General features: G+C 45.5%; 1 protein-coding gene across 1 annotated transcript; it reads left to right on the top strand.

The window, feature by feature from the left end:
- The first annotated feature begins 1,587 nt into the window (after window positions 1–1,587).
- C4bpb (complement component 4 binding protein beta) lies at window positions 1,588–12,516 on the top strand. Its single transcript, XM_005348308.3, has 6 exons — window positions 1,588–2,034; window positions 2,549–2,719; window positions 4,136–4,312; window positions 4,858–4,951; window positions 11,649–11,775; window positions 12,312–12,516. The coding sequence occupies exons 1-6, from the start codon at window positions 1,983–1,985 to the stop codon at window positions 12,465–12,467; spliced, it is 777 nt and encodes a 258-aa protein (XP_005348365.1). The 5' UTR covers window positions 1,588–1,982; the 3' UTR covers window positions 12,468–12,516.
- The last annotated feature ends 1,301 nt before the right edge of the window (window positions 12,517–13,817 follow it).

Here is a 13,817-nt window from a genome sequence, read left to right as displayed (position 1 = left end):
GTCAGGATCCTCTAGCAGTTCAAAGTCAGCAGGCTGTGAGAGCCATGGCTAGACATTTATTCACTGATTTACAAATATTTAATGACTGCCTATTGATTGCCAGCTGATGACTCAATCCATTTTTGGGAAGCCACAGACAAGCAGGTTAAATGTACCTCTTTAAGTTGGGGCTGGTATTAGTAGCCTTGGAGGCCCTTGAGGATGGGCTCTTCCCTCCTAGTTTGAGCCCATCTCTTGTTTCCTTGGTAACAATAGAAAGGCAAGCACCACAGGATTTAAGTCACTGTATGAAAAGTCATTCTTGAGGTCTATTAAGGTAAAGCTACTTCTTCCTGCCCAAAGTAACAGGGTCTAGGTTTTACCTTTGCCCCTGGGTGGAGCGCTTGCGTTCTAAGGCTCTCCAAACATTATAGACAATAGTCTTCTTTTAAGAGTTAGCCAGCTGAACCTGTCAGTCACCGGGCCAGGAGTACACCCCACTCCCACATTAGGGAATCTGATTTGCTTGATGCCCTGTGAAGGAGAGGGAAGAATAGTTAATGGAACCAGGCAGCACTCAGGAAGAGGTGGGTGTAGACAGGGAATAAGGTAAAACCCTTGTAGGAGCCCCTCCTTCAGGCAGACTGCTTCCCTTAAAACATGGCAGAGGCCCTCTGCTTTCAGAAACAGACACCTTTCCCTTCCTCTCTTCCAACCTGCCCAGAGTGAAGCATGTTTTCCCAGGCACTCAGGGATTCCTCATTCTTCCTCTGAAAGTGCCCCGCCCCCAGCCCCAGGAGCTGCTCGCCAACCTCCCCAACCTCCTTAGCACAGAACAGCTTTACTTCTTCCTCTCAACCGTCTCCTGCCTCTCTGCAGTTACTTGTTCTACTGCTCTTTCCTTCACACTTAAAACTGTTCGCAAGTTTCCTTCTGACTCTGTTTTTAAATTTTTTTTTATCAGTCAGACTAAGAAGTCAAAAAGGAATTCTGTTTCCCAAAAGCACTTAAACTTCCAGTCTTCAGTACTGAGACAGGCCTGAGGCAGCTGGAACGTGGAAGCTGATCTGGTATGGATGGATGGATGGACTGAGGCACTCAAGGCTGCCTTGGCTCAGTGAAGGCTTGACTCAGAGCAGGGCCACACTGCTGCCTCCAAGGAAGACCGCTACCAGAGCTATTCAGAGCGAGCTCTAGCTAGAACGTGGATGCCAGCTCAGGATAGGTGGTTGTGCGGAGCCATTTCTGATTCAAGCAGAAGACTGTCATTGCTTCTAACAACACTTCGCTTGTTCCAGAACACTGTAGCATTGAAACAATGGCCCGTGGAGAAACGCCTACCACCACTCCTTCAGTTGCCTCTGGGTAGACTTTGTCTCTCTAGGCCTTTCCACTGTGACTGTGCTGTGGTGTCTGACAAACTCAGCTTCCCCCGTCTTGTGTCTTTGGTGCACTCATTCACAGCTTGAGTTATCTCACCTGCCCGTCAGCACTATGCCTGGCACAGAAGAGAATTTAGAAAAGCGGGGAGGAGGCGACACTCAGCTTGGTCTTCACTGGGAAAGTGCCACTGATCCTTGCCCTGTCTTCTGTCCCCAAAGCTGGAGAGAGCTGTAGACAGTGGACTAAACGCTGACAAATATTGACAGAAGTCAAGGTTGTCCAGGACCATTTCAGCCCATGCCTGCTGGGAAAGGCTAAACCTGCAGTTCAAAGGAACTGCTCAACGGGTTTGCATTTCTAGAAACTGGGACATTTCTTCAAAGTTTGAATTTGGCAGCTCTGTAATCTTCTTTCGTGGTTTCAAAGCCACTGGACACACCGTCTTCTCTCTGCTGCTCTTCCCTGTTACAGGAAAACCTTTTTTATTTCACGTTCTCTCCAGGAGGAAGCTGTAACTCCTTCTCCAGAAGGAAGCTGTTCTGATCGTGAAGTGGTCAGAAGGATGCTTTGGATCGAAATTACGATTTAATTTCACCCTGGGTCAAGTAACTGCTCACCAAATGCTTTGTTGGGTTGTATGCTGTCTCGTGTGGCTGATTTCTGCCTTAGATGGTAAGTGTGATTTTCTTACAAGATATTTCATGTCAACGTGTGGTTTAAAAGGCATTCTGTGTAGGGTTTTAATGTAGGGTTTTACATTTATAGTGTTTATTAAAAATTCTCAATTAAGGTATATGCTGTATACTCATTGGGGACCTAGTTTATATTAATGGTGATCTTGCACCCTGGGATGGGTGGTCATTGGTGACTTGCTCTTTTTATTCTGGAACCCCCAAAAGTAACAATTTCAATATCCTGAGATGTCAACTATTAAAAATTCTAGGACTGAACTTGGGAAGGGATTGCTTATTCAGGATTGGATATATTGTGGCTGGATTTGACTACAGTGCCGATGATCTGTTTGGAAACGTAACTTTAGAAATTCTTGGAGAATGGGGGATGGGGCTACACATTCCATGGAAGAGAGAGGATTAGTCTAGCACAGACTTGGAGGGAGGAATTCAGTGAGATGTCCTTGTAGCCAGTGATATGGCAAATGATTCCATTCCTTTGTTCCTTTCCACAGAGAGCTGTTCCGAACTTCCTCCAGTGGATAATAGTGTATTTGTTGGAAAGGAAGTAGAAGGACAGATTCTGGGGGATTTCCTATGTATCAAAGGCTACCACTTGGTGGGAAAGCAGTCTTTGGTCCTCAATATCTCAGAGGAATGGGATGTCTCCCCCCCTGAGTGCCGCTGTGAGTTTGGTTTTTCTGTTCATATCACCATCTCCTTATCCTATTATATCCTGCTTCCTGTAGGCCATGCTAAAATTGTACAAAAAAATCAGTCAATCAAACAAACAAACAAACAAACAAACAAAAAACCCCTCAATTTCTAAGATGCTACTGTGCATTTCTCCCAGGTGATTCTGAGACAGGATCTCGTTATGGTAGACCATCATGTTGGCCTGGAATTTGATTTGTAGCCCCCAGGGACCTGGAACTTCCAACCCCAGCCAGTGCTGGGATTTCAGGCACATCTCCAATGCCTGTCCATCATCTTACTTTTAAACTAAAGAAAACTATATCCTTAGTTTATGTATCTGATAAGTGAGAGTCAGGTGGCTTTCTCCAGGTGACAAAACTCATTGTGTGGTCTTCCGCAATGACAGAGCATAATTTTTCCAGATTGCTCCTGTTGTAGCTATTTTCTGATAAGCTGTGTTAATTTTATGTAAACCTAACATTTTAAACTTTCTTTCATACGGAAAAATTTGCATCCCTCTCCATTGACTCCTTATTTTCAACAAGAAAGAAACAATTAAAACAGTAAGAAAAGAGAAAGTAAGACACGAATAAGTATATATATTTGGCTAGATGAAAGAAAAGGAAAGATTTACTTGAAACATGGACTTAAGATGTTTGAACAGTGTTCAATAACAGCAGTACAATGAACATGTTACTGGGCATAGCCTGTCATATGCTTCACTATGTGCAGTTCAGGTGTCACTCATCATTCTGCGTGACATTGAAAAATGCCTGCCCATCCCAGATACGGAACTATGACAGACCGAAGTTAAGCCTACTACCAAAGTCCAGCTTGGTGAATCAGTGAGTTTACTGAGGTTATTTCCAGAAGGTTTCTTACAGGAGCAGAGATGACTCCAAGACAGCTGCATTGCCCAAAGCCCACCAGCTGCTATAATGGCTCACAAAAGCTGGGAACCTGCGGCTCTCTCTACAGCTTGCAGCTGAACAGGTTGAAAAATCTCTCTCAGGCCACTCAACTGGCATGAGCAGCTCCCAGCAGTCCTTTTTATTGCTGATATAACCGTAGGGAGGGAAGAACCTTGTGAATTTGGTCAGGTTCAGGATCTTCCAGAGGCTTCTTAGCTGTTTTCTTGCTGAGTTCTTTCCCTTGAGAAGTTCCAGAGTCTTCATGAGCCTTCTTTTGAGGCTGTAGGTCTTGAGCTTTGGAGGAAATTTCCTCCCAGTAGTCCACTCCTCTTTCCATGGTTATGGTACCTTGGCCTTTATGGTTTGACAATACCTATCCTTTTAGATACACGAGCACCATTCTGTTCTGAGTTACTGTTTTCTTTCTGAAGCTTGGGGACATGTGACTTTTACCTCTCCCTAGCCTCTCAGAGCACTGACTGTTCTCTTCTTCAGTGGGCCACTGTCCCGAGCCTGTACTGGGAAATGGCACGGCCAATTATTCTGGGCCTGTGAATGTGAGAGACAAAATCACGTTTAAGTGCATTGATGGTTACATCCTCAAGGGAAGCAACTGGAGCCAGTGCCAAGAGGACCACACCTGGGCACCTTCCCTACCCATATGCCGAAGTAGTAAGTACTGATTAGTATTGCCACTCTGGGTGACTATTGGCCTTGTGCTGCCGTGTTAGTGTATACGTCGAGTAAAAACTTCACCTGCCATATGAATTACTTCTCCTTCCACTGTGACCCAAATTTTTCCTCTTTCCTTTCTTCCTCTTCCTTCCCCTCCTCTCCCAACTTCTGATCCTCCTGCTTTCACTTCAGGAGGGCTGGGATTGTAGGTGGCCACCATTCTTGTTATCTGATGCTGGTGCCTGAACCCAGGCTTCATGCATGTGAGGCAGGCTCTCTGCCAGCTGAGCCACGCCTTCTGCCCTAATTCGCTGTCTCTTGCACCCCACTCCTGGTTCCCTGTAGCTGAGGGGGTAAGCTGGGGAAAGAGGCTTTTCCACAGATGATTTCATGAGAACAGAATGATTGGAGGACATGCTCCTGGGTCCCGCTTGTACCAGCATGAAGATGGTGGACTCCAGAGTCCACACAGTGTAGAAAGCACTGCCCTGTGAATTGCACCCGGCTCTCACAAATCTCACGCCAGACTGTCTTCCCCTTAGGAGACTGTGACCCTCCTGGGATTCCGAGCCATGGCTATTTTGAAGGAGGCTCTTTTTCTTCTGGATCTGTTGTTACCTATCACTGTCGAGACAGGTAAGCACAGAGCATCTTCACGTCCTTGTGCGAGCACTTCCCTTCCTATTGCTGGGACGAAGCACCATGGCCAAGGCCACGTGTAGATGGAAGGGTTGTTTTGGGTCTGTGGTTCCTGAGGGTAAGAGTCCATTGCTGTCACCATAGGGAGCATGACAGCAGGTGCATGGTGGCAGGAGCAGCAAGCAGAGAACTCACGTCTTCAACTGCAGGCACTTAGCAGAGAGCATGAACTCAAAATGTCATGAGTCTTTAAACCCTCAAACCACCCCTCTAGTGACATAATTCCTCAGACAAGGGCACACCTCCTACGCCTTCCCAAACAGTGCTACCAAGTGAGGATGGAGTATTCAAGTGCAGGAGACTATGGGGGACATCTGATCCAAACCACCACATGAGGAAAAGTGTTCATTTTTCCCGGTTATTCAACCAGTGGTTAGGCTGGGACTCGGGAGAGAAAGGAAAAGGGTCCTGCAGGGAGATAGAGTTACCATTTGTTTATATGGCATGTCCCTTTTGTGAGTAATTCCTACTATGGCCCATACTCGCTAGACCATCTTCCTAGCATGGTTGGGGCCTTCTAGGGCTATGTAAGGTAATCTGTGAATGGCATTACTTCAGTTTGGTTTGAGAAGAGTGAACTTCTGTCAGGTGTCCATGCTAACCAAAGAAATCTGCCCCTTTAATTTGTAGTCTCAGTGCTAGGAGCTTGTGTTGGGTGATTGTGACTATTGCTCTATCGCTGCTGGATTTTCCTCTTTGTTTTGGCCTTTGGTTGAGCATTCTCAGTACTTTAGGGAGGTAAGTGGGAGTCTACCTTGAATGGCTGATTCAGTTACTTAGTGTTTGATGGGTCCTGTTCCTGATGAGTCCTGATCCTATTGGGTTGAAGGGTAGATGGAAGACCCATACTAGGCCTTGGCTCCTCACCTACTGTTTCACTTCATGACCTATAAAATGGTCTTGGCAAATTTAATTACCTAGAGGGTCCCGTATGGAGAGTTCAGTCCAGTGGTTACTACATCGTGGTCTTTTGGTTGACTCTTTTCCTGACAAGCTTGCAGAAGTCTAGAAACAGTGTTAGCAATGTCAACTTAAACTGGGATTCCCCTGAGCCGGGTAGAGGGCCGATGTAGTGTATTTTCCATCTGAGCTTGTGTTGTGGATATCACTGAGGACATCCCACGTATTTTTTGTAAGTAGGTACAATGTCTGTCCTGAGGGTCTCCATTGTGTCGTGACAGCCTACATGACTGGCCTGCGGGCCCCATTCAGCCATGTAACCTGGTGGGGACTTTTTCAGTGTGACCGGCCTCACCGTTGCCAGGTCATTGTAAGCAGCCACTTGCTGTCACATTTTTGGTTTGCGTTTTTTGTTGCCCCTCATATCTCTCCGTGGCTCTTGTCCCCACAGTGGGTGTCTGTTAATGGAGCGCTGCTGACCCCGCCAGTGAGGGAGCCCAAATGGAAGGCTCTGAACATGGCCCAACTCCCTGTGCTATGACTAGGACTCCTTGGACCTCACATTGCTAGGATCCATGCTGTGTGGCGGAATTTGGCCTCCTAAGTGCTATAAACTTGACCTTCATCAGCAGAGAAGCTTTCTGTCTTTCAGTAGTAGGTTGCTGCCCTCTGTTAAGGTGATTTCACTTTGCCCATCCACCAATTTATCCTTGCTTCTCTTTCCTTCACTGATGAGTGTGGTCCAACATTTCACTGGGCATAGTCACGCCTTCTTTGCTGTGGAAGAATCCTTTTGTACATTGTAAAAATGCATTGCTGTCATTGTTAATAAAAAGTTGATTGGCTGTAACTAGTCACGATTTTCAGTGCAGAGAGAATGCTGGGAAGAAGAAGGGCAGGGTCTGAGGGTCTTGAGCCAGGCCAGAAGAAGCAACATGGGAAGTTTGTAGATGAGGTAAATGTGCCTTGGGGCAGCACATAGGTTAATTTCTGCTAAGAAATTAATTTATATTAAGAAATAGATTAATTGGATGTACGAGCCAGGGGGTCATGATGGGGGAATCCACAGAGACAGCTGACCTGAGCTTGTGGGAGCTCATGGACTCTGGACCAACAGTTAGGGAGCCTGCGTGGGACCGACCTAGGCCCTCTGCACATGTATGACAGTTATGTAGCTTGATCTCTTTGTAAGGCTCCTAACAATAAGATCAGGATTTGTCCGTAGCACTTACCTGGCTTTTGGGAACCTGTTCCCTATGCTGGATTACCTTACCCAGCCTTGACGCGAAGGGAGGAGCTCAGTCCTGCTTCAACTTGCTGTGCCAAGCTTTGCTCAAGCCTGTGGGAGGCCTGCCCCTTTCTGAATGGAGGTGGAGGAGGAATAGAAGGGGAGGGGCGTAGATGGAAAGTGGAGGGTCTTGGAGGAGAGGAGGGAGGGGAAACTGTGGTCAGTATGTAAAATAAATGTAAAAATAAATGTAAAAACTTTTTTTTTAAAAGAGCTGGCTGGAGACAAGCTTAAACTATTGACTGAATATTTATAATTAATATTAAGTCTCTGTGTGGTTATTTGGGAGCGGCTGGTGGTACAGAGCTGATCAGGGTCCCAGAGATAAACTCCACCTACACTTTTTCTGTTGGTAATCAATGGGGGTACCTACACTGTTGGAGTTCTCTACTGAGGGAGAATGTGCTATCTACATATCTAAGATAGTCTCACTTAACCCAAGTAATTATCAGCACTGTGCCCGACTGTGGCTGGGTGCACCACTAATGTATCTAGCCTCCAGTGTCTTGACAACAGCTTCTGGGCCAATGGGTTTTGTGGCTATTAAGACTTCATAAGTAGTACACCATTGTTTTCCCAACAGACACATGCATGGTCAGGACATTATTGGGTGTGAACTATCTTCACACCCTGTACTTGCTCCATCTTGTTTTGCTTCCTGAAATGCTGTGGAATAAGCTTCTGTACAGCCTCATACCTCTTGCTTGGCATTTGAACTGTAGCGTGGCCTTAGGTGGGAGGGACCAGCTATGGGAGGGAAGCCCTCTAGTAGTCAAGTAGCCTTACAAGTTTCTGATTTGCTTAACCGAGACGAGAAGGAGGTTTGTGCCTCTGTGCCTTGTCTGTTGCATCTGTGGCAATACTTCCTTTTTATCGTAATAGACGACACTCAAACATTTCATAAACAATCCAGGTCCTTGGACCCTGTTTGGATTAGTGTAATGCAATATTTGAACAGTTGATGGTTTGGTCCATTCCGCTAGGTCAGATATTGCTATCCCATGTCATATTGTGAAACTGTGTAAATAACCCTGGAGAAACATGGTAAAAGTCCACACAGATGGCTTTACTAGATGAAGACAAAATATTCTTGCCTTTCAGCTGCTATATGAGAGCTGAAGAAATCACTGGACAAATACAGTACATAGAACACAATGGTGATTTCCCAGTTGTGTTTCCAAGACTTAAACAGTAGAGCAGTGTTAAATATGGCCAAATACATCTTAATATTTCCAGTAACCAGTTGTCTTAAACTATGTCCATTAAGGTTTTTGGATAGGGCACGGCAACAAATTAAAGGGGTTACATACAAGGATAATGATATTGACTCTCCCCAATTCATGGATTGTTTATACGATCTCTTGGTGTTCCCCCATACCTTTAGAAAATATTGGTATATGGTTTTGGAGTCAGCGAGGTCACTGGTATGGTTTCTTGAGATTGGCTTTATGGCCAAGACATGTTTGTTTGCCATGTACCTTTTCCCATAGTAGTTTGCAAACACTTTCCCCATAATATGTCCACTCTCACAATATATTCAGGGATTATGGTATAGACCTGGGGGATATGACCCAGTCTCAAAGTGAGCGCTGGTGCTATTTGTCCACTGGAGCTCTTAGTTCATGTTAAATAGTTCTTAAATATCTGGGTTTCTAGAAATGTGCATTTTTGACACCAGTAGCTATCTGCATAGTGACTCTTTCTGTGCTACAGGGAACTAGTAGAGACAACTCTATATGAGGGGTCTATTCCAGGGATGTGGAATCTTGGAAGAAGTCTCTATTCTCTGCTTTCTCCAGAACCAGAGGCTCACTATACTGTCTGGCTCAGGGGAAACCCTGTCTCTCATGGCATTTCCAACTGGAGGATGGGCCCAGACTTTCCCTTTTATTTCCTCGAACACACGTGGGTGCCTGTTCTGGAGTTCTGAAGGTACACGCTGTCTTAGGAGTTTGGAGTCTTTTCTTGAGGGAGTTCATTTCCAAAGTTTTATTGTCCAAATTTGGCCACTTGTCTGTTTTTTTTAAAGTGCATTACTGTTTGATGACTTCATACATGTAAATCACGCGTTTTTTTTTTTTTTTTTTTTGTTTTTCGAGACAGGGTTTCTCTGTAGCTTTGGAGCCTATCCTGGAACTCCCTTGGTAGACCAGGCTGGCCTCGAACTCACAGAGATCCACCTGCCTCTGCCTCCCGAGTGCTGGGATTACAGGCGTGCGCCACCACCGCCCGGCTTAATCACGCATTTTCATCATTTCTTGCCCCCTTCACCTCCTCTCACTCATCTGTCTCTCACTCCCATCAAATTCCTTCTTCCCAGCAAGTCTCCCTCACACTCCTGTGTTGTGCTGGGGGACTCCCTCTGAGTTTAATTAGGGCTGTTTGCATCTGGGAGACCTCCAGGGCCACCCTCTTTCACCGAGTGGCCCTCTAGTCTCTTGCCACTTTCACATTGGACAGCTCACCCCTTTGTCTCTGTCTCCACCGAATCTGTCTGAGCTCCCTTTGGTATTGTTAGCATAGCACAGCAACTGCATGGATATCGGAGCCCATACCTGACTGGAGGTACCCAGTGCAAGACGCCATTTCTCATCTCTGCTTTCCAAGTCATTATAAGCACCAGATAGAGTCAGAACACGCATTGCATGTTTCATACCAAGTCTCTTCACACATGACTGCAGTTCCCCTGAGACATCTCTATTTCCTTTGGCGTGGGAATGTCTTTGGACTTGGACCAAGTGTGTCTAATGGCCGTCGTTAACCGCACTGCCGGGAGCTCCGCAGTTACACTGCACGGCTGAGGGTTGCTGTTGCTCAGTCCCACCGTCTCAGCAGGAGGCCCACACTCTGTTTGTGCTTGAGCTTGGCTCTCAGTTCCACTAGAGGAGTGGAGGGCGTTTTAGGAGGATGCGGGCAGCTGAGGCAGGCGGATTGAGTCCTTAGCTTCAGGGCATCTTGCCAGTAGGTCTTCTGTGTGTCTTGGTAGTCTACTGCAGAATCATACTGTGAATTTGCATCTGCCAGCTCCACCTTCTTTGCTGATGACTTGTGCCGATCTGGCATCTCTTCCTAACTTTGGTTCTCTCTGTAATCTTTCCACTCATCAGCCGTGTTATTTCTTTGTTGATGGCTTCTTTGAGCCAGCATGATTGTCACACATTGGCTGCTGTGGGCACTCAGGTTTCCTTTCGCTTTCCCACAATTGATTTGTCTGTTGCCTTCAACTTGGCTGGCAATCTTTCTTGGACTTTTGAGGTCTCCATGTACTCACAGGGTGCTTCCCATAAATCACATAATGGGGACACACTAAATCACATAGGTGGTGCAGGACAGCCTAGGATTTCTCTGTTAGAACCCATGTCTGCATCCAGAATTTCCTGACTCTGTTCCTTTTTGGAATTTTGCTGACAAAACCGATTTTATGAAAACCCTCCTACAGAGGGCCTCAGAGACTTTAGGGGTGACAACTATTTCAAGATACCAAAGAAAGAAATCAGAGGACTCAATGGGAGTTTGGACATCTTTGATTATCAAGCAATCCGTGATAGCATTGGGCCAGAAAGCAAGGATCCACACCAAGCTAACAAGCATAGCAGCACCTGTATCCAGAGGGAAGAGAGGGAAGTTGGATTCCGGTACTCAACACTGCAGTGATGAACTTCTCATGGGTGTGATCCGCTTGTCTAGCAGGCCTTGCCTTCCTGCTCTGTCTCCTGTCTCCAAAGGAGAGAAATGGCCAGTATCTACCTCCCCCATATCAACAGGTACGCCTACAGTCTGAGAACGCCTGCAGGAATGGAGTTGCTGACTGTTTCAGATACAGATAATGGACTATTTCCCACAGAGTCCAAGAGCAGAAACCGTAAAGAAACCAGAAATGTAATGATTTAGATTTTGGAACTCTTAAAGCATTGTAACAAGGGCTGGCCCTCCTTCAGGTGGTCTGGACTCCCTCCTTGATGGGTTTCCTGCCCTTTCTTTCTCTTGACTTAATCCAGGTCATGTAACTTCATCAGCCTTTGAATCCCACTTTTAGTTTTGGATTCCCTTCTGTTTCCTGATCACACACCACTGTTCTCATTTATCCATTCATCTGCGCTTGCATTTTAGACCTTAATACAGATGCCTGTTTAGGTTATGATCAATCGACCACTTCTTCCCTCGTCTGCCCCCCCCCAAAAAAAAACCCACCGGCCCTAAAATTCACACTTTCCTCTATGTTATTCTGGGTTGACTCATCTCTTGGGTTTGCCCATCATTTCAGGAGAACTGTTTTATTTCCTGGCTGTATTGTTAGGATGGAGATAACTTAAGCATACGCTAAAGCTCAGGGACAGGAAAGTGGATTTAATTACAGTTTGAAACACTGAAAACAGCGACACAAATCCTGTCTCCATCACTCACCTTAGAAGCTGCAGAGGCTAAGTGTTGTTCTGGCATCTCCAGGTACCACTTAATGGGCTCACAGAAGCTGCAATGCATTGATGGGGAGTGGAACAGTTCGTATCCTACCTGTGAGCCCATTCAGGAAGCCCCCAGACCGGCTGAGCAGATTGCACTCGAGAAAGCAATTGTAAGTAGGGGCTGTTTTCCATTTTGTTCTTAGCTGCGGTTTCGGGCCTGGCATTGCTCTTAGCATATGCTTAGTGAATATCTGTTCAATGCTGGGTAATGCTTTCGAATGGCTTAACCTTGGCCTGATTGCGGAAGGGGCCTCATGGAATACCAACTCATGTTTCTAGATAACATTCCCGTTCATCGCCATTATCAAAGCATCTCACAAATCCTTCCTATGCGGCTTATTGCAAAGAAGGTATAGAATTGTACTCAGTGCCTGAGATCTGTAAGTGCTGGCCACTGTGAGAAGCTGCTCCAAGTCTAGATTCGAATACATTCTGAACACATTTATTTTCCTTCGGACTAACTTTGGCCTGTATTTATTCTTGGAGAGATATTAATGACTATATTTAAACCAGAAAATGTAAAGGACTGATCATGTCGAGGACTCAGACCCTTGTGAAGTTCCCTGGGTTTGCAGCTTCTTGGTTTCAGAGTAGAGAGCTGAATCTCAGGTCCCCATTTGTAACTTCAAAAGTTTCCCTTTCCTAGCTTGCCTTTCAGGAGAGCGAGGACCTTTGCAGTGCCACAGAGAACTTTGTGAGAAGACTGAAGGAAAGCGGACTAACGATGGAGGAACTGAAGTATTTCCTGGAGATGAAGAAAATTAAGTTGAAGGCAGATTTTTTGCTGAAATATCATAGCTAAGTAAAATGGTAACCGAAATGCACCTGTGAATAAACTACTTCTGAAGGTGCTTGCAGGTTGTTCCTGACTGAGCTGAAATGGCAAGGTCACGTGACCGTACAGCTGATGTAGTGTGTGTACTCTGGGGGCATGCATGGGAATTTGACGAAGAACGTAGAAGGGCCAGCATGGGGGTTATCTGCTCCAGACCAGAGTTGGCAGCTTGCTAGTGCAGAATGCAGAGCTTAATTCTTTGGCTGTGTGGAGAATAAGAAATCATGTACCTGATCTGAGTGTACCTCACATAAGACATGAATTATAAGTCAAAAAATTCTGAGACAAGAACTAACCTTTCATTCTGGAAAAATATACTTACAACAATTACATCTTTAAATTCACCTATTGAGTCTCATACAGCCCCCCTCACTAGAGATGATTGCCAGTGCTATTGATTATTCAGACAACTTGATAGTAAGTCCCTATTGCTGGCATCACATACCTATGGCATATTACATGGAGAAAATCATCTGGTATTTAACTGCAAGCTTCATCCCTTCTGGGTAGTATTCACAGTTCTGGAAGAGGTGCTATACATGCTCCCAGAGGAGACAAGTAATCATTAATATCTCCTTCAGCTATGAACCTGCAAGCTATAATAACCATCTACATACAAGATATGCCCCTTGGTATAATAGTGGCACAAACGTTATGGGAATACCCAATCACTTTTTGATTGACTTTAAGACCTATTTCATGAGACAGAATCTATCCCTGACACCGTGTAAGGGGCCAAGACCCTGAGACTAGATAGGTCATAGGTCCAATGGGAAAATGTACAACAAATATTCTGCAAAAGGACCATAGCAATAAAATGACTCCTAATGACACACTGCTGTACCTGTAGATCAGGGCGTCACTCAGTCCTCAGCAGAGAAGCTTCTTAAAGGAGGTGATAATTTGCACAGACAACCGGACAATATGCAGAGTAGGGACATATTTGGCTCTGAATCAGGTGTCTTTATCACACCACTACCCTTAAAACTCAGGCATTTTGCAGAAGAGAGTTGAAAACTTTAAAAACCAGGGGTTTTTTTAAGGATACAGCCTTTTCAAACACAATGGGAAAATTGCACCTATAAACTCAGAGAGGCTGTGACAGAATGCCGAGACCTACACAAACACAAGCAGGACAAAATCCAGCATGGAGGAAAGGAAGTAGGCACAAGTCCCACCCTCAGCTAATAAGCTGATCTCAGTTAATAGCAGCTGGGATGGAGTCACATTGTATAGCAACCACATTCCAGGGCAGGCCCTGTGTTCAGGAATAGTTGGCACAAATCAGAGTCCATGGTTTTAGTAATTTCTTTTCTT

This window comes from Microtus ochrogaster, chromosome 6 (assembly GCF_000317375.1).
Source record: "Microtus ochrogaster isolate Prairie Vole_2 chromosome 6, MicOch1.0, whole genome shotgun sequence".
Lineage (NCBI taxonomy): Eukaryota > Metazoa > Chordata > Mammalia > Rodentia > Cricetidae > Microtus > Microtus ochrogaster.
The sequence above is the reverse complement of the archived record's forward strand: the minus strand, read 5'-3'. Positions and strand labels throughout refer to the sequence as shown.

Bases quoted from the DNA above. Each gene is read 5' to 3' on its own strand.
- C4bpb (XM_005348308.3), top strand. From the start codon at position 1,983: ATGCTTTGTTGGGTTGTATGCTGTCTCGTGTGGCTGATTTCTGCCTTA. The intron at 4,313-4,857 runs GTAAGTACTGAT...TCTTCCCCTTAG, and splicing joins CCTACCCATATGCCGAAGTA to GAGACTGTGACCCTCCTGGG. The intron at 11,776-12,311 runs GTAAGTAGGGGC...TCCCTTTCCTAG, and splicing joins TTGCACTCGAGAAAGCAATT to CTTGCCTTTCAGGAGAGCGA.